The sequence below is a fragment of the Tinamus guttatus genome, unplaced genomic scaffold (genome assembly GCF_059628265.1).
Source record: "Tinamus guttatus ecotype Peru unplaced genomic scaffold, ASM5962826v1 Tinamus_guttatus_pri_ptg000223l, whole genome shotgun sequence".
NCBI lineage: Eukaryota > Metazoa > Chordata > Aves > Tinamiformes > Tinamidae > Tinamus > Tinamus guttatus.
Window position 1 is genome coordinate 716,247 of NW_028288757.1, and position 20,545 is coordinate 736,791.

At 54.5% G+C, this 20,545-nt stretch overlaps 1 protein-coding gene across 1 annotated transcript in view; it reads right to left on the minus strand.

The window, feature by feature from the left end:
• The window catches only part of GRK3 (G protein-coupled receptor kinase 3), a 55,386-nt gene extending 35,646 nt beyond the window's left edge, over positions 1 to 19,740 (minus strand). The window contains exons 1-2 of the mRNA XM_088525051.1: positions 19,551 to 19,740; positions 4,700 to 4,776 (exon numbers count right to left, since the gene is read on the minus strand). Of these exons, the coding sequence (XP_088381177.1) occupies positions 4,700 to 4,776; positions 19,551 to 19,663 (190 nt within the window). The 5' untranslated portion in view covers positions 19,664 to 19,740. The remainder of the gene's footprint in view (positions 1 to 4,699; positions 4,777 to 19,550) is intronic.
• Positions 19,741 to 20,545: the final 805 nt, after the last annotated feature.

Consider the following 20,545-nt stretch of genomic DNA (forward strand, 5'->3'; position numbering starts at 1 on the left):
GGTTTTGCTCAGCCCCCCTGCGCCAGCCCGTGTCGCTGTGGGGGCTCTGCAGCCCCTCTCCGCTCCGCAGGGCCCTCTCCCGCCGCGCACGCGTGCGCCGGCTCTGGAAGCGTCACCCGTGGCTGGAAACAACCAGAAATAACATCTATTAATACAAATTTTACGTCACTGCCTGCTCATTTAATGGCTAAAAAATTCAGGTGCTTTTCTTTCCTCCCAACCAAGTTTTACTCCTTCACTGTTATTTCCTCCGAGGACTATTTAATTAGTTCGAATGCCAATGGCACATAGATCTTGTGCTTAAATTAAACAATAGCTTAAATAATGCTTTAGGGAGCTCTTTTCCAAGGCTGTTATTTTTAGACATCTCGGGGAGCGCAGTGCGCTGTGCTCCCACACTGCACAAGAAAGAGGAAGGGCAAGAATGTTTTTCTCAACAGATTTTAACTCAAGATACATCTAATCATTAGCATCAACATTTTGAAATAATGAAATATGATGGCTCCATACTAGAAAAAAACAAGTAAAAAAAAAAAAAAAAAGGCAGGTTGCGCTGCCCTAAGATTTTTTTAAGCTGTTTTCACGCTGGTTTTTCATCCGAAAGGGCTCACAGAGGACCTGGCCAGAGGAAACGGAGCCCAAAGCTCGGGAGCAGGTTCCGCACCGCGCGGCGGGAGGAAAGTCCCTGCTCCAGGGGCTGATCCGCCCTGCGGAGCCCGTCGGAGGCTCCGGGGCCGTCACCCGAGAAAGGACGTTCCTCACCAGGGCAAAGCTGATGCAGTAAACAGGAAAAAAGAAAATATTTACAACTTGGTATCACAGCTTTTAAACAAGCATTTTATTTAAAGAAAGTAAAACAAATTATAACTGGTTTGGGGGGAAGAGAGAGGGGAAATGCAAGTTATTTACTAAACAAGGTGAAAAATACATTTAGCAGTACTTCCAGCTGCCAAAACAGCTAAAATATGTTCTGTTCTAACCTTGCACCAAGGCCCAAACACAAATTCCCTGTAACAAAGAGGAGACTTGAGGCGGGCGCAGACAAAGTGCCGCGTGCCACGAGCTCCCGGGCAGACCCCAGCCCTGACCTGCACATAAAGGACTCTTTGCCACCGCGTCCCAGGGGTCCTAAGCCAACATCATGTTATTCCTCGCTGCCACGAACAATTTCCCTGCAAGCCTGGGACAAGGAGGACTCGTGCGGCCCCGGGGGCCGAGCTCAGCTCCTGCTGCACCCCGCATTGCCACAGTCACCAAACACTCTCCAGAAGCTGCTCCCTGCAAGTGAGCCCTTCCTGCAGCACCGCACAGCCCAGAGGGAACCGCAAATACAGTTTTGAGAGAGTGGTGAGGGGAGCGGAGCGGATTCCATACATAAATTATACCTAAACAAGCACTGGAATGCTAGAAAATGTCTTTTTTTTTTTTCTAAAGCAAGCGCACAATCTGGCGCTGTAGCAAACAGGATGTGGTAAGAAGAAAACTAGTTAAGGTGGTTACATATTCCGCTCCGACACATGCTGTACTTCCCCATGAAGCTGGCGTGCAGAGGAAGCCAGCGGTGCTGGGAACGGCCGGCCGGCCGCGGGAGAAGCGCTGACAGGGCAGCTCTGCCCGGCCACATCGTCCCCGCGTCCTCCGCAACTCATTGGGTGACACTTACGGAGCCGAGGATCAGCCGGGACAATCGCTGATATTCACTCTGCCATCAAGCGGAGAGAGAACTTATTGGCCACCATGAAGAAAATGGTGTAAATAAGAGGACTGACGGTTGCTCATGCAAATATTGTGCAGTCCCAGAGCACTGCGAGCCCCACAGGGCCCGGCCGTGCTGCAGCTCCTGCACCGTTGGCACCCAAAGAGAAGGTTGCGCGTCCCAAGCCTGCAGGAGCCTCTGGAGCCACAGGGAATGGCGAGGAAAGGCCGGCCGGAGCTGGAAAGGATCCCAAGGGCCTGCGGAGGTCACTGGACACAGCCACAGCTGGAAGGACTCGCGCCACAACCAGACACGTCACGACGAAAACATCCAACAGGAGCAAAAGAAGTTACTTCATTCCGTGGTATCAGAAAGACTTGTACCAGACAACTGGCTTTTGCATTTGAGAAACAGGGGAAGCAAGAAATGGAGCTGTAAGAAAGGTCTGTGGTCTGGAAAAAAGCTTAACAGCCCTTATCTACATCACTCACCCGAGAGAACAAAGACGAAGCCTGATGGCGTTTTATAATCACTATACAGGGAGAAAGCATCATACACTAGAAGGCTCTTTAGCTGATAACATAAAGGCATAGGAAGAGCCGGTGGTGAGAAGATGAACTCAGCTGCTACAGCTCATAAGCAGATACACATTTGACTGAGAATTGATTTAAACTTCTTAGAATAGGAACTAAGATCTTGCTGTATTTCTTGGCCACACATCTGCATGCAAAGCCCAAAATCAGCTGAAGCCTCCACCTATCCTTGAGATGCAAAAAGACAGTAAGTGTAAAAAGGTGATTGGGCTTTTTTAATTACCACACCATATTTATCTTCACAGCATTTTGCATAACGCTTGCCCAAAATTGAAGGTACTTTACCACATGCAATTATGCTAATGTCTGGAAACGGAACTAACTTAATGGCAAAGAACAAGCTAGAAAACGCAATAAAATTTAATGAACAGCCACAGTAAGGAAATCCGTTATTTTCAACGTAATGGAAAGTCTTCTGTTAAAAACAGCCACATTTATCTTTTAATTTTTTTACCCTCTACTCTAAAGCATTCTGCAGAAGAAAAGAGCCTCAAAAGTAGCCAAACTCCAGCAAACTGAGGGCAGAAAAGCTCCTCGCAGCCCTGGACCGGAGGGTTTTGCATCTCACACCCCCAGTGTCCAACGAGGTGACTGCCAGGGTCTGCTGGGGGTGGCTGAGCAGCCCGGGGACATGGGCTAAATCCTGCATTTCTGGCACGGCTGCACTTACCAACTGCAACCAAACTGACCAAAACAACGGCAACATTTTTCACTGTTCTTTGCAGCAAACTCCTAATGAAGAGGAGTCAATATATAAATAGAAATATCCATTACACACAAGCTGGTGTGACTGATTTTTTTTTAAAGCTTCATTTTATTGTCACTGCAGACTCCAGCAATTCAAGTCAGCCCTCGTTTAGATCAAGTCCACTGAATTTGCTGCTCCCGTGCAGTAACAACACATTCACATTCAGCAGAAGGAGAGAAGGGAGGCAAATGCCAGAAGAGGTCAGCACAGAGGAAGCAGCGCCGCGACACCCCGCACAGAACTCCTGCTCGGGAGAAAAGTCAGTTTTTCCGCACAGAGACACAGGCTGCCCGGCAATTACTGCAATGCGATGGGAAGGTGCATGAGACTTATGTACACGTGCTGCAGGCCAGTGTTTCCACCGCCTCCTGTGCAAACAGCTACAAATCCTGTTAACGACAACCCACGACGCCGCTCATTAATTTGGTTTTGGCAACACTCGCCCCGCTCGGTCCTTTCCCTCCTCCTGAGCCGCACGTTTCGGGCCGCAGGAACCCCGGCAGGGCCCTGGCACACGAAGGCAGCCTGTTCTCGTGAACCCCCCAGCCTCACGGCACCCGCTCCTCTCTTTTGCTGCCCATCCTACTAGTCAATTTGTTTTTCTTCATATTTGATCTGTTTCCCAGAGGCTTAACTCGTGATGAACCTCCTATTTCTGCAACAGCTTCTCACTTCTCTGAAGGCCGCTCAACCTCACTTTTCAGCTTTGCAGCCTCCGTAACACCCTATTTCAGGACTTCCTCATAGGTCACATTTAGCAGACTGCTAAATAAGGTCTGCTCGTTCTTGCTGCTCTCTCCTGGCCTCTTTCCAGCAGGTCCACGTATATTTTGGAGCCCAGTGCCAGGACTGGACGCAGCACTCTGCCAAGGGAGGATTATTTCACATGCCTCACAGGGTACAATCCTGATTTTATATTATAGCTACGTGAATAGCTGACACGTCACAGCTTATAATTCACTGCAACATCAAGCCTATTAAAAACGCCCGTGTGATCTGTGATTCTCCATCCTGCATTTGTGTAACTAATTATTCCGGGGTAACTAATTACTCCTGCACAGGCGCAGACGACAGGGCCCGTTCTTATGGAGAAGGAATTCGCCTCTTCCCCCATCCCCTTCTCCAGTTGCCGGGATCCTTCCCGGTGCAGCCTCCCCTCCGCAGGGCCGTGTCTTGCCCAGCACACGCGTGTTCTCCATGGCAGCTCCAGCAGTGCCCAGCGCCCCGTGCTGACCCGTGCTGACCCGTGCTGACCCATGCTGACCCGTGCTGACCCTGGCACCGGGACAGGGACGGCACGGGGACGGCACACGCGGCACTGCCACCACTGTGCCCTCGCGAGGGAAGAAACCAGCCCGGGCTGACACATCCCATTGGTGACAAATCCACGCTGAGCAACACATCTTTTCCCTTGGTGCTTCCAAACAAACGTATTTTTTCCAGTAATTTTCCAAAATACGAGAGTAAGTTGACATATTGGTTGGCTGCTTCTTCCCTTTTGTAACATTTCATTTTTTCAACGTCTTCGCTTTATTAAGTCCTGTCTATACTGCAGTGTTCTTAAGACCACGCACAATGTTCAGCATCTTTTACTGAAAAAGAGCAGGCAAGCCAACCTTTACAACACAAAAATAAGTAACACTTTCATCAAATATGACTTACCAATTTTCTGATGGAAAATCTTGTCAAAGGTTAATTCACCCCTTTCCTCAAGATATTTTTGCATAACACTGCGGATGCTGAAAGAAAGAAAGAAAAATGAATTACTTGAAACCTTGAAAATGATTTTTTTTTAAAAGACCTTTCCCATACGCTGGAGAAAAGCATCGCTGCGATGAAACACCAGGGTAACAGATTCCTGCACAAAGAGATGCCACTACCCATTTATTTCCATCAGCTCATACCACAACAGACAGAGCCCGGGTCTGCGCCGGAGCCCAGGAGAGCTGCGAGCGCCGAGGCCATTAACTTAACAGGCTTTTAGTGCAGCCACAAGCACAGCCCAGCGCTGCAGACGATACCAGGAACAAAAGGATTCCTCGGATGACAGCCCAGAGCAGAAACTCAACTGATTTCACACGATTAACTCCGAGATTTCAACACTGCAAATCACTGTATGAAATTTGAATCCTCACCTATGAATTCCAAGCATCACTTACTAGTATGAAATTAGCCATGAATGGTCTTAATACATCTACTTTTTTAAAGACTTTTCAAATATCCTTGGGGTTTGAATCACACTCAGGGGAAAAAAAAAAGTCTCATTTCTCACTGCAAATACCAACCCCGGCACCTTTTCAGCCCCCAAAATTCGACTTTGACACCTCAAGCCTGACGCATGAACAGTCCATGCTACACAGGACAATGTTGCTAAAAATCCCATCTAAGAATCTCTGCTTTTCTAATGAGGTTCCAAAAACAAAATCTATGGAATACAAAACACTTACCTAATGTACTATATGTGCAATTACTTTATATTACTATATATTGCAAAAATAAGCCATTTAGACCACTAGCTTGGCTGCAGTGCCCTTAACATCTCCTTTGCCCACTTTGTCATGTCAGAATCGCACATTTAACTATATTAACACATATTAAATTCGGTTATTTACAAAGCAACCTTAATATTCATTTTAATACAAAGCCCGCAAAGATTTCATATGGGCAGCAATGCAAGCAGATATATTCTCAAGGCAGCACAAAGCACAGCAGCATCGCACTTGGCTAAAAGAAGTATATGGAGTCATGGCGCTAAGTCAAAATTCCCCCACTCTTTTCTGTCTTTCTGACAGAATTTGGGCATTTTCACACTGTTTGTTTATATAAAGACAACCACGACTATTTTGCACGACACGCTCGCATCCTAAACGAGGTGGTCAAAAATCCCTCGCTGATTCCTGCTTCCTGCACATGGAAGCCCGAGCACCTCATCCTTGCAAGAGGGAGGCTGGAAAACGCAGAGCATGAGGAAAACGTTCGGACATCGACTGACCCTGCCAGGCCGCCCCGCAGGCCGGTGCTCCTGGTGGCGTTTTCCTGGAGAAACGCTGGATACCCAGGATTCTCCTGCCTCCCCATGGAGGGCCGGGCCGCCCTCTCCCATCGCTGAGGCCCCCAGCTCCGAGGGAGCTCACGGGTATTCCCAGTCTGGAATCGGCTCCGAGGAAGGGCAGCGCTTGCACTGCTCTTCAAACGACCATTGAGGCACAAGGTCCGAACGACGGGACCAAGGGGGGAAAAAGGGTATAACAAAAGCCAAGAAATGAACTCCAAGGTCCCCAATCCCAGTCTAGGACATTCTTCCTCAAGGGTTTCCGCGCACGTCTCCGAGCCCCGCGGGAAGCACAGGGCGGGCGGCCTGGGGGGCTCCCGTCCAGCACTGGAGGGGTTTGGCCATCGTCACCCATCACGACGTGGTCACGGGGCTCCGTACGGCGACATCCCCAGCTCATCCACACACCATCAGGGATGTGGAAAGTCCCTTTAATGATAACGATGCCAAGGAAGCTCCTCTTTGCCCTAGCAAGCGTACGCCGAGATACTGCACAAACGCCTCTTAGTCCGGACAAGAGGAGAAGGGAATGAAAAAGCTTGAGTTGCCAAAGTGACCAAGAAGATCCATGTAACAAGCAAACCCTGCACATGCTTCCCTGTGTCCCCCGCTACCAACCGCTCCTGGTCCCACGGCGACACGTCAAGGGAGCGACGTGTCCTGGACGTCTGCTCAGCTCAAGACCCTGGTCACGTCTGGAAGTGCAGAACGACCACAGGCTACACGAGAGCAGGCTGCAGTTCAAGCTCTGAACTCACCGCCTCAAAATCATCTCTCTTTAGGCATACGAACAAGTAGAACAGGTTATTACGATCCAAAATAACAGCCTTCTAATTCTCACGCAGAAGTTAAAGGTAAAAATCCTACCGAGTTCAAAAGAAATGAAGTAGAGTCCATATATTTCTCATACGGATGGAAAATTTTTAAATAGAGCCCAGCACATTCCACAAGCAGGAAAGAAGCTTCTTGCTCTGCTTTTGCATATTGAAGCCTTATTTGCCACACATGTAAACAACCCCGGATTAAAAGCTGCCTTTCACAGAAAAGGAGCCACTGCTAAAAATCAAGACAAAAACAAAAAATCTTTAAAACTTTATAGTTATTTTCCATAGCTTTCAGAGCAAACAATACGCTCGTGTTAAAAGTGGACTTCTTGCACAAGTTCATCTCAGTTCATGGCATGATCTACCTTAATAGCAACACCCAAAATAAACAGAAACAAAAGCCGGCTAAAAATTAAATCCAGGGAGACTTCAGAAACAAAAGCATATCCGACTGCACGGCATCAAAACCTTTTGTCCATATATTTTATATTTCAGAGAGGAAGAAAACAGCAAGCAATAGAAATTTTAGAAACCCTCAGATTGCTGTCCAAATTGCTGAAATAAAAGGATGTGTGTATTTGGGGGAAATCACAAGCAAGGCTTAAAATGCTGCGAGAAATGCAAAGACGCAGCCTGAGCTCTGCATGTCTCCTTGGCATTTCCAGGGCTGAACCCTGCGTTTTTCTTTGTTGTTTTCCCTGGGTCACGGTTTCCCTTGGGTTGGACGTCCCGGGCAGGCTCTGTGGGGTGTCGGGCACGGGCAGCGCGGGGACCACGCATCGACGTGGCGCGAGGGGCCGGGGACCCCGTCAGCGCCTTCGTCCCCCCGTCACGAGGCTCTCAGCAGGACCAGATCACAGGATCGGTGACACGGGGCTTCAAACGGCACCCCAGAGCTCTCGGTGCCACGCTCGGCACCCCAGCCCTTGTCACTTGATCAAAGGAAACTGCTGAAACGCAGCCTTCAAGGTTGGAGTGTTTTCTATAATTAAAGAGCTTTCCCTTTCAGCAAGTATGCAGCGTGGCACGCAGTTTGACAAGACACAAAGACAGTAATTACAGTGCGGGTGCAATGAAACAAGGTGAAAATACCTACTCAGACACACACTGCCAAAAACTGGAAAAAAAAAGAAAGGAATGATGATGGAAAGGGATGTGTGCACTGCAAAGGGACACACATCCACAGCGCTCCCTCGGAGATCGGCTCGGCCGGGAGGCGCAGGGCCCTCGGGACGGGGCTTCACCCGAGGCACGAGCCGGGCTGCACGAGGCCTTGGAGCAGCAGCTCTTCCCCCTCGGAATATGGGAAATACTCCAACACAAGCAGGGCTGTCGGGAGGAGCTCGCTGTACGTGGAACCGCGCTGCTCAGAGCGCGGTGACCCGCCGGGTCTGTGTTTGCGAGCGCCCACGTCACGGGGCAGCGAGTGCCTTGGCACAGCGCGCGGCGGGCGCCGAACGCGCGGCCACGCGCCGGGAGCCACGGAGCAGCCCCGCGGGCAGCGCTCGGCATGACGTTTCCTGGAAGTTCGTCAGTTCATCACAGAGCTGCATGGATTTTGTCCCCGGGGACGGTTTCGATCCCGAATTCTCCGGCAGCGCTCTCGCACCCGGGAAAGGGCCGGGGTTCAGGAGCGGGTGCACGCAGCCGCGCCGCCGCCGCTGGAACGACATCAAACAGCTACTTACTGCTGGCCTTATTGCTACCGTGTCTTAAAGGAGTTTTTAATTATTTATGATAGAAGCACATTATTTTTTCATAGAGTTGAGGTTTGTGGGTTATTATTTATTGTGCACATGAACACATGCACGCCAGAGCTTGAAAAAATAAAATGATGCGGTTTCATTGTTGGGCCTTATTGCCAGCACTAAAGGATGGCAAGTGCATTAAGGATGCACCGTTCTTCTTAGCCACGTACTCACTGACGAGCTGGAACAGCAAGCGGAGAACAGGAAAACAAACCAAGAACGAAGGGGCAGCCTGCAGAGAGCGGCCCGAGGGAGCACAGGGCGGTATTTAATGCACCGAGGCTCCCTGCACCAGCGTGGCCAAGCCCCGGGAGCTCAGGCTCCGGGCTGTAAAACAGAGCAATATTCTCTTCTTCTTGCGAGTTCGGAACGCCGGCTCTTCCAGGCCTGTCCCAGCTTTCTGCCCCGTGCGCGTGCTGCACCCGCGGGTCCGACGGTGCCGGTGAGCGCTGTCCAAACGTGAACACTCCATGAAGTCGCCAGGCACCGAGCAAGGCCTCGGCCACCGCCGCGGGCACCTTCCCTCGCAGCGCCCCGGGCTCCCTCCTACGCTGCTCGCTCACTTCCCATTTCTTCTTCTCTGCTTTTTCCTCTTCCCTCTTTTCTTACTCAAAACCTAATTCTCTTTTTCAAACATACCTGATGTTATTCTCACCTCGCCTTCCCTGCCGCGCTCCCGATGCCCCCTCACCCCATCCAGCTTTTCTTTCTCCTTTCTTCGGTGCTTTCTCATTCTGCACAAATGCAAAGTAACTCAGACAACTAACAAACCCCTGAGCCTGCTCACACTCTAAACCCTCTAAGATTTAATTTCAGATGACATGGAAGTCTGAAAGTCTGAAGTATGATACTACCAATACGTCATTAGTGATAGGGCTTCTCCTTGGAAGCAATTTTCTGCAGAGCAGAAAAGAAAACAAAGAGACCTGACAGAAGACAACAGGGAGCAGGAAGTTTTCCCAGTCTAAAGAGCACGTCGAAGCCTGCTGGAATCCTCGCCCACCCGTCACGCAGGTATCCATCCATCCATCCCACGGGTTCCCGCCACGCAGGTATCCATCCATCCATCCATCCCACGGGTTCCCGCCACGCAGGTATCCATCCATCCATCCATCCCACGGGTTCCCGTCACGCAGGTATCCATCCATCCATCCCACGGGTTCCCGTCACGCAGGTATCCATCCATCCATCCATCCCACGGGTTCCCGCCACGCGGGTATCCATCCATCCATCCATCCCACGGGTTCCCGCCACGCAGGTATCCATCCATCCATCCCACGGGTTCCCGCCACGCAGGTATCCATCCATCCATCCATCCCACGGGTTCCCGTCACGCAGGTATCCATCCATCCATCCATCCCACGGGTTCCCGCCACGCAGGTATCCATCCATCCATCCCACGGGTTCCCGTCACGCGGGTATCCATCCATCCATCCATCCCACGGGTTCCCGTCACGCAGGTATCCATCCATCCATCCCACGGGTTCCCGTCACGCAGGTATCCATCCATCCATCCATCCCACGGGTTCCCGTCACGCAGGTATCCATCCATCCATCCCACGGGTTCCCTCCACGCAGGTATCCATCCATCCATCCATCCCACGGGTTCCCGCCACGCGGGTATCCATCCATCCATCCCACGGGTTCCCGTCACGCGGGTATCCATCCATCCATCCATCCCACGGGTTCCCGTCACGCAGGTATCCATCCATCCATCCCACGGGTTCCCGTCACGCAGGTATCCATCCATCCATCCCACGGGTTCCCGTCACGCGGGTATCCATCCATCCATCCATCCCACGGGTTCCCGTCACGCAGGTATCCATCCATCCATCCATCCCACGGGTTCCCGCCACGCAGGTATCCATCCATCCATCCATCCCACAGGTTCCCGTCACGCAGGTATCCATCCATCCATCCCACGGGTTCCCGCCACGCAGGTATCCATCCATCCATCCATCCCACGGGTTCCCGTCACGCAGGTATCCATCCATCCATCCATCCCACGGGTTCCCGTCACGCAGGTATCCATCCATCCATCCCACGGGTTCCCGCCACGCAGGTATCCATCCATCCATCCATCCCACGGGTTCCCGCCACGCAGGTATCCATCCATCCATCCCACGGGTTCCCGCCACGCAGGTATCCATCCATCCATCCATCCCACGGGTTCCCGTCACGCAGGTATCCATCCATCCATCCCACGGGTTCCCGTCACGCAGGTATCCATCCATCCATCCATCCCACGGGTTCCCATCACGCAGGTATCCATCCATCCATCCATCCCACGGGTTCCCGTCACGCAGGTATCCATCCATCCATCCCACGGGTTCCCGTCACGCAGGTATCCATCCATCCATCCATCCCACGGGTTCCCGTCACGCAGGTATCCATCCATCCATCCATCCCACGGGTTCCCGTCACGCAGGTATCCATCCATCCATCCATCCCACGGGTTCCCATCACGCAGGTATCCATCCATCCATCCCACGGGTTCCCATCACGCAGGTATCCATCCATCCATCCATCCCACGGGTTCCCGTCACGCAGGTATCCATCCATCCATCCCACGGGTTCCCGTCACGCACCCAGCAGTGCCAAGGGGCAGCTCTCCGGCCGGACAGCGGCCCCGGCTCCCGTCCAGCGAGACCCAGCGCAGCCCAAACACAGCGGCCGCGGGGTCCCAGGGCTGCCCTGGGGATGTGACCCCTAAATAACGGGCTGGGGCTCCCCCGGGCAGGGGACAACCAGGCTGCACCACAAACGCTCCGTTCGTTTCCACCTCGTCGTTCCTCCACCTCGACGTTCAGCGAACGTGAATGCTTCTCCGAATGACTTGTTCTTGCAGACCAGGGGGTTCGACACGACGACTTTCGTTCAAGCCAAGCACGAGGCAAAGCAAATTAACAGAGTATAAACCCAGAACACGTCAGACCATCTAATCTGATCTACTTATGCATTATTTGTAAACTTCCCTATATGGGGGGAAAAGATGGGGTGAGGGGGAAGATCATGTTAGACACCAGTGAAATAACAGTATACCCAAACATGGAAAAAAAATGTGTATGTTCCTTTTATTTTGTTGCTTCTGAGCATTCTATATTACCGGAATAACCCTGACAGCAATGCAACACCCAATTAACTACAGTATTATTGATTTTTCTATTAAAAGCGATCACTAGTACTGAGTTCGTGTGCCCCTTCATTCTCATCAGACAGCAAATGAAGCTGCTGTGAGGAAAACTTAACTGCCCAAGTTTCCCTGGATAGACCTTGCACATTCCTGTACCTCCTGCACGCCTACCTACACCGAGTGTCATGTGTGTGTTTCATGCATGCCTGTACCTACAGCAAGCACCTGTGTGGACCCAGAGCTCAGCACTCCGTGTGCAGAGGACAAGAGGAGGCTCTGCCGCCTTCCAGCCCAACGTTCCCCATTCCTATCCCATTTTCCAGTTTTGCACATCCGCTAATTTTGCAAGCTGGCGCTAAGGACACTTGTGCTGAAGCACTGAGGCTGCAGAGCACGGACGTCCTCAGCGGTGTTGGGGAGATCCAGGTGCAGCAGCGCGTCCCCAAGGATGCCCAAGGCGGGAGCCACCTCGCCTGGCCTGGAGCACACGCACTACCCGACGCTCCTCCAGCACCACCTGCATCGTCCTGGCTGCAACACGGAACTAACAGAAAAGCTTCGAAGCACACGGGTTTTCTCAGGAATAATCATCCTGAACGGCAAGGCCAAGAGCCTGCCCTTCCACCAGGACACCACTACGGAGAAGGGATGGGGGCAGAAGGGGGAAAAACCACCTTTCTTCACTCGTGGTGCAAACCAGTCACTCATCGCTCGTTTGTAAATGAGGACGATTGCCCTAAACTGCCTGCAGATTGGGAGATTATTGATGCACCTGGAATATCCTTGGAAGCTACTGTGCAAATCCAAACAATGACTGAGGAACCAAGAACTAAGGCAGCCAACACCAGCTGAAACTGCTGCGCTGGAGTTTCTGCTCTGTTTGCTTTCTTAATCCCAGCATGCAGTTTTACAGAGACTTAAATGTTTACCTGTGCTATCCAAATCCATCATAAAGCTGCTAAAATTGCACCAAGGATCCTGCCTCAAAGGCCTTCAAACCAAGAACATCAGAATCAACATGGGGCAATTCAGAAAAACAGCAGAACGGCGCTTGGTCGTTACACACAGAATACTTCTTATAAAAGCGTCTTTTAAAGGTCTAGCCATACAAATGTCATAAAAATACAAACCATCAAGAAATATCTGTCCTCAAGTCAGACTCTCAGACTTCTTCAAACAAGTTAACACAAGTGTTCCATCTTTTTGTATTTTCTTCTGGAGAAAACAATCCTTTTTAAATAAATAAGCATCCCTCTATAGCCTCACATCCAAAATGCTGCAACACCAGCAGGTATCTCAAAGCAAAATAAAAGCACAAAACCGACCTCAAGGATCTCTTGCTCTTCACTGCGCACTTCAAACTTTAAATTAATTCTAAGACTCCAAACACAGGTGCAATGAGAACGAAGGAACACTAATAACCACCAAATACAGCAATGGGGAATGAAGACTGGCAAAATCTGGGTAAAAAGGGCAAAGCCGGGCACGGAAAGGGACGGGAGGAGCCGCAGCGAGGACGGGGATGGGGGCCCCAGGCAGAGCTCCCGCCGCTTCCCTGGGCCTGGGGGCAGCCGGAGCGCGGCCACGGCACGGGACAAACCCGGAGCATGGGACAAACCCGGAGCGCGGCCACGGCACGGGACAAACCCGGAGCGCAGGACAAACCCGGAGCGCGGCGCATGGCACGGGACAAACCCGGAGCACGGGACAAACCCGGAGCATGGGACAAACCCGGAGCGCAGCCACGGCACGGGACAAACCCGGAGCATGGGACAAACCCGGAGCGCGGCCACGGCACGGGACAAACCCGGAGCATGGGACAAACCCGGAGCGCAGCACACGGCACGGGACAAACCCGGAGCATGGGACAAACCCGGAGCGCGGCCACGGCACGGGACAAACCCGGAGCACGGGACAAACCCGGAGCGCGGCCACGGCACGGGACAAACCTGGAGCATGGGACAAACCCGGAGCGCAGCACATGGCACGGGACAAACCCGGAGCACGGGACAAACCCGGAGCTACCACCCGGAGCGCGGCCCTCCCAACGCTCCCCAACGTGGGATTTTGTTCCGCGTGGCCTACGTGTTTATTCAGCGTGGGCACGATTTTCTTGGAGAACCTGCTAAGCACGGGGCAAAGCTCTTTTTGTGGAAAACAGCTGGATTTGCTAAAGCTGGCAACTGCCACTTCCGTGTCCGTTTAGGTCAATTAAGTGATTCAGTTTATGCACCTGCTCCTGACTGCTTCTGATAGGATTTTTTTTCCTAATTTTGTTAATTACCGAAAGCAGCGTTACTACAGACAACCAGATTGCACAGGCTATTGCATGGAGCTCACAGAGCGCTCCCAGCCCTGCCCGGGACGGAACCGAGCGCTGGGCACGGTCAGACCCCGGCCCTGGCTCTCCCGAGGCGCAGGGACACGTCACGGCATAGGAACATTTGGGGAAAAAAAAGAAGATTCCGTAAACGTGCCTGTTTGTAGCAGAGTAACAGCCACCGAGCGCTGATCTCCTCCCAGCTCATCCACACCTGGGATTTGCCCTTACTCTTAATTAAGGCGGCAGCGCCCTGGGGAAGGTCTATGTTTAAAAACATAAGCTGCAGCCTTTTAACTTGCAGACGGGAGCTAATTAGAGCCCGTCCCTTCGGGGCAGCCCCCGTCCCCCGCGCTGCCCGCTGCGGAGCGGGACGCGGCCCGCGCGCTCCGCTGGGATCGCGGGACGGAGCACGCGGCGTCGCGGAGGACGCAGCGTCGCGGAGGACGCGGCACTTCTGTCCTCACCGGGTGCCTTTGCACCTACAAAACATACACAACCGCAGCGCCCTGCTCCGACACGCGGGTTCCCTGCCCTCTCCAGTACCTGCCGTGGGGATGTTGTTCTTCCCCACCGCTCCGCGCTGCCCACCCAGGGAAGGCTCCGGCTCCCATGAAGATCCCAGCCCTGCAGCTCCCCCCGAGTCACCGATCCCGTGCGGGACACGCAGCGAGGCCGCGCTCGGCCCTGCTCCAAACACACCTTTTCCCATTAAGACAGCACAAGTCCCAAGCTAAATCTGGGTATAAAGCCAGCATGGTTCCTTAGCATCCCTAGCTTGCCCCACATGGGCTATTTTGACCGTTTTTACTGCCTTCTCCAGCAGCATTTCCACCAAGAGCCACGCTGGAAGGAGGCAGCAGTTCTGAAGTCAACAAAACTGAGCTTAAACTGCTCTGTCGTCCGTGCTCGCCCCGAGCCAGGATTGGGCTATTCCACTACAGAAACACCAACGCTCCGTCTACCTCGTGAGGCCAGGTCAGCGTTATCTTCCCCTTCTCCATGTGAAGAATCAAGCACTGCCTTTTCACCCAGGCCATATAAATTAAGAAATAAGCCACAGGCTGCTCGTTTCACTTGCTGAATTTCACTGCCCGCTGAAACCTGTCCTGCACTTTCCCAAAGCACAGGAGGGTGACGCTGTGTTGAACAGCCCAGGAGTACGGAATGCTGTTTTTAATTGCCCACTACGCTTCAGATTGTCTGTGTTTAATCAGTAACTGAAAAGTACATACAAACAACAGGGAGAAAATAAAACTCATTTTACACTAAAAAATGTGAACATTAAACAATGACCTGAACCGCTTTAAAATTCGAGAACCAAACTTATGTTAAACAGGGGTCAACGGATCCAGTACCGCATTAAAAAGGGTTCCTGATACAACACATTCAACTAATTTATTCATTACTGATATAAGCAGATAGAACAAGCTTCAGTAAAATAACACCACATTGCACAAGCAAAGTTATTGCGACACAAATTCACCGGAATTAGCATTTAGAGCCTTAATCCTTCACCATCTTGTATTTAATTTTGCATTCAATGGCACTACTTCTGTGTAAAGTTCAGTAAATGCGTAAACCTGCGCAAACTCCGGGCCTGATTTCCTCCGAAACGGCGTTTTGGAGGGTTTTCAGCAGCTGCGTTCGCACAACGAGGAAGAGGCTGCCTGGAAGCAGCAGGTTCTGTGCAGAGAGCGGCCGTGGGGCTGGCGCGAGCGGCCGCGCGACGGGAGCGCACGCGGACACGGCCCGGACGGGAAGCGGCAGAGCCGGCGCCGCGGGGCCTGCCGGGAAAGCCGCGTTCCGGGGAGCGCCGGAGCCCTCGGGAGACGCCTCGGAGCGCGGGACGGAGCGGAACGTGCTGCAAACCGGGGGGACGGATGACGGATATCGGACACAGCAGCAGCCGGAGCAGCGGCCGGTCCCGCGGCAGCACGAGGAGCCAGACGCGCTCGGCGTGACCAAGGAAAGGGAGCGCCGAGAACGACGCGCGCCAAGGGCCAACGCGGGCACGAGAGCAGCGGGCACCAACGGCACCAACGGCACCAACAGCACCAACAGGCACCAACGGCACCAACAGGCACCAACAGCACCAACAGGCACCAACGGGCACCAACGGGCACCAACGGGCACTGGGAGCGTTTGCTCCAGGACAGCACACTGCAGAGAGAGGGCACGAGCAACACCAAGGAAAACAACGTCAAAGAAGCAGAGGAGAGGCCAGAGAAGAGTTTGGGCCTCCAACTCGGGGATGTTGCAGAAATCTGGAGAGAAAAAGACTCTAAGGATGCATGTCAGGTGCATTTATAAAAATAAAATAAAGGATATAATAACGCCAAGAGACTAAGCAGAGAAACAAGTCCTAGTGGGAGACAGTGCTTGGGATTCAGCAGCATTGAGCACCATAACAGGAAAAAAAATCACATAGAGCTCAGGATGACATTAGGAAAGACAAAAAACCAGAGCAACGTCCCTGGCAGCGGGAGCCTCGCGAGGCTGCAGCAAGTGCCGGGAGCGCAGGGCCCGTCGGGGACTGAAGCGCCGGAGCAGCTGGAAACACCTCCGGAGAGCGAGCGGAGCGGGGGTGACAACGAGCAGGGACGTCACGGCGCGAGCGACACCGAGAAAGAGCAGACTGCAGCATCCCTGCATCCTTCCTCCCCCTCGAGCGGAGGGACTCGGGGGAAGCAGGGGATGGAGGAGAAGGGCTGGCACAAAAATGACAATTAATGTGGGAGCGGGGGGATTACAGAGCGAACCAGCCTGGGGAGGGAGCGCGGGATGATGAGGAGCACCTACAACCGCAGCGAGAGCCCAGGAGAGAAGCCTGGGGAGACGCAGGCTGTTTTGTCACCGTGCCCTTCGGATCCGCGCACCGAAAACACCCTCCGCGTACGTGATGTTTATAGTGAGGAACCTTTTAATGTCAACTGTCCCGCCGGGAGCAGCCCGAGCCCCGCGAGGACAGCGGCGCCGCGGGGCCTCGGCCAGGCCGGGCACCCATCGCCCGCACCCTCCACACGGTTATTTTCCCCGTTTTTACTACGCAAATCCTTTACCTAGAGCTGAGTAGCTGTTTGCAAATAAGAATTTAAAAAGCTGATCTGTTTTCTCATTCCCTTTAACCACAGTAAGGGAAATCATAATTTACATGGAAAAGGGAAAAAACATCAAAAGGCTGCTGAATAGCCTAGGAGGGTACAAGTGCAGTTCATTCGCTCTTTTTCTCCCAAATTCCTACAGCATTTCACAGCAATTCTGCAGAAAAGGATTAGCGGCTTTATGTTTGCTCATATTTCAGTGTACGTCTGCCTCCCTTCCCCATTTAGGTCCTATTTCTGTCCAGGCAGAGCCCCGTCCCTCCGTCCCCATCTGCGTGCAGAGCAGTGCTTCAAGGAACAACATCACAGCAAAAAAAAATCCTGCAGCTTTCCTGCTTCTCAGCACGGCTCTCCGGAATGAAAGGAGGAAGCAGAAGGGAAGCAGAAGCAGATGACAGGAGCTGCAGAAAGGCTTGTTTTGTTTTGGTCTTTTAAAAACACACTGTGCGTTTTCCTTGCGCTCCCTCGCCTCCTTGGCCTTCCCTGTCCTCTTTCCTCCCAAATTGTGATATTTAACAGTTTCGGCACAAAAACAGCCTGAGGACGCCGCACGTAAACTCAGCAATAATCAGACCCTCGGCCAATAAACTCTTCGCCCTCAGGGTTTATTTGCTGCTAAGCCTTGGCCTGCAGCCTTGGAATCTACTCTGCCTCCACTACGGTTATTTCCTTATAAACAGGAAGCCCCCTCGAATTTGCATCGCTGTGAACTCACTTGCCTCTTTCGGTGTCAGCCTTATCTCGCAACGATAAAACCACTGACAACAGGTGTATCAGCACCAGGAAAAGGCCGAGTGCACCAAGAGCAGCAAAAAACCTCCGTGGTTTTTGTGCCGGAGGGAACAGCGGCTTCGCCCCGCTCCGCTCCCTGCCAACCTGCTCACGGCCAAACACAGAGGGGTGCAAAGCGCCCGATAACGCACACCACGGCAAAACCGCCCAGGAAAACCCGGCCTTTTTATCGTTATTGTTAATATTGCATATTGGTGCATCCACCGATGTTTACCCCCAGCTGATACATGCTATTCTATTCGACTCAGTTCTGCCAATGCATCACTGCATTTAATGAGAGGAGCTGGAAGGAAAAAAAAAATACAGAAACCAACCGAAGGCTTCTGACACCAGAATAACGGTCACCATTTCCTAGTGCATGAGGAAACCCTGGTTTCAGTTAAAAACTGAAAGGTTCAGTCATTTCCAGCGCTGCAGAGCCGTTTGTGGTCCCGGGTTAGGTAAGTCCCTGCTCCAGCTCGTGCCCCGCTTCCGTCCCGCTCCGCGGGGCCCTGCACGTCTCTGCCGCGCTCCTCGCCCCTGCGCAGCGGGACGAGCCGCAGGGCATCGCGAGCGATTCTGGTTTAATATTTGATGTAATTTTGAAGGAGGGTCCTCCCTGTCGAGCGCGGTGCTTTGCCCTCCATAACCCCCAGCTCCGGGGGACGCTCCGGCCGCAGCCGAGGCCCCGTCGCGCGGTGCCAAAGGCCGAGCAGCCGCTACGGAGCTGCCCGCGGCCGCCGACCTCGGCAAGACAGGAGCGCGGCCATCGCATGTAACGGACGGGCTCGATTCTACGGACACAGCATCGCCGGGTGAACCTGACAGTACCAAGAGCCACCTCAGTCTCTCCTGTGAGCCGAGCTCAGTCAGGCTCCAAAACCGAGCTCCAAACTGCGGGTGCCCCCGCGGCTCTGCCCGCTTCGCCCACCGCAGCCCTGCGCGCTGCCGGCTCTGCGGGACGCGCGGACACGACGCGTGGACACGACGCGCGGACACGATGCACCGGCCGCTACGCCAGCTCCGGGAGATGCAGCTGTATAGAGAGAAAGAGGGCACGAGGCGAGGGGGGACGCTGGCTCTGAAGCGCAGGAATAAATAAGGAGCATGGGGAACTCTCAAAGCGTTTTATCGCAGACGGAGCACCTAGACCCAGTTTTGTCACCAGACCGCGCTGAGGGGCTTGGTGGCCTTCCCAGCGCCACAGCCAAGGCCGCGGCCGCGTCCCCCCATCGCTGCAGACCCTGTCCTGCCTCCCCTCCCGCAGCTCCTGACAGGTCGCCCGAAGCATCCAAAAAATAAAACCATTCTAAAAAAGCAGAAGCCCCCAAGCCGCAGAACGAGGCAACCCGCTCCCCGCTCGGCTCTTCCCCGCGGAGCCGCAGGACGCCCGGGGCTCCCGGGGGACACGGCGGGTCCCGCGTGGCCCCAGAGCCGCCCGCACGAGCCGCGCCGCGCGGCGCTCGCCCCGGTCCCCCCGGTCCCCTCAGCCGCACCTGGCGCCTCGGGCCGTTAGCGGCGGCGGCGCCGAGGGCCGGGCGGGCCGGGGCCGCGGCGGTACCTGGGCTCGGGCAGGCTGATCTTCTTGCTGGCCCTGGCGGCGGGCGTGCTCTTGCTCTTCTCCATCGCCATCAGGTAGCTCACATCGGCCAGCACCGCCTCCAGGTCCGCCATGTTCCCGCCGCCGCCGCCGCCGCCGGGCTGCAGATGGAGGCTCGGCCGGGGGCAGCCGCCCCCGAGCGCGGCGGCGGCGAGCGCGGGGCGAGCGCGGCGGCTGCTCCCGCTCCCCGGCCGGCCCCGCTGCGCTCGGCTGCGCCGCCTCCCGCCGCCGCTCCCGCCCTCGGCGCCGCCGCCGGCCCCCGCGCGCGCCCTGAGCCCCGCGCCGGGCGGGAACCCCCCGCGGGCGGCGCCGCTCCGCCCCCCGCGCCGGGCCCGAGGCGGCCGCGCGGGGCCCTGCGCGCCCGGGGAGCCCCCAGGCGGCCCCGGCGCCGCCGCCGCCAGCGCGCGGGGGGCTGCGGCCTCCGCGCAAACCCGGGCCTGGATTCCCGGAGCGGAGCCTGGGGAGAGGGGGGGTCCGCGCTGCCCCCCGCCCCGCGGCTCCGCGGGGCAGTTTCATTCATCTTGACCCAACTCCCCCCTTTTGGGGGCTGTTGCAGGAGAAGCCGCGTGGGAGCGAATGCGCCGCTGCCTCAGCAGCTTCCCCGCGAGCCCCGGTGCACAACGGGCCGCCACGGGAGCGCCCGGGGGTCGTTGGTTTATTAACGGGCAGATCCGCGGCCCGCGAGCCCCGTTGGCAGCGCGGCTGCTGCGCGGGCCTCGGCGCGGGCTGCACGTGAGCGGCTCCGCGGCGGCGTCGAGCCCCGAGCTTGGCACCCGGCGTGCTTGGAGCGCTCGCAGGCGCCGCCGCTCCCACCGCTTCCCGCGCGCATCGCTGCCAACTGCCAGGGAAACGGCGCGTTGTCGCTCCGCTGAAATGTCAATGGGAGCCAACGCGTTTCCGAGACGGTGCCGAGCGGGAGAGGGTTCCCGGCTGGTGGGCGCAGGCACCCGGTGCCT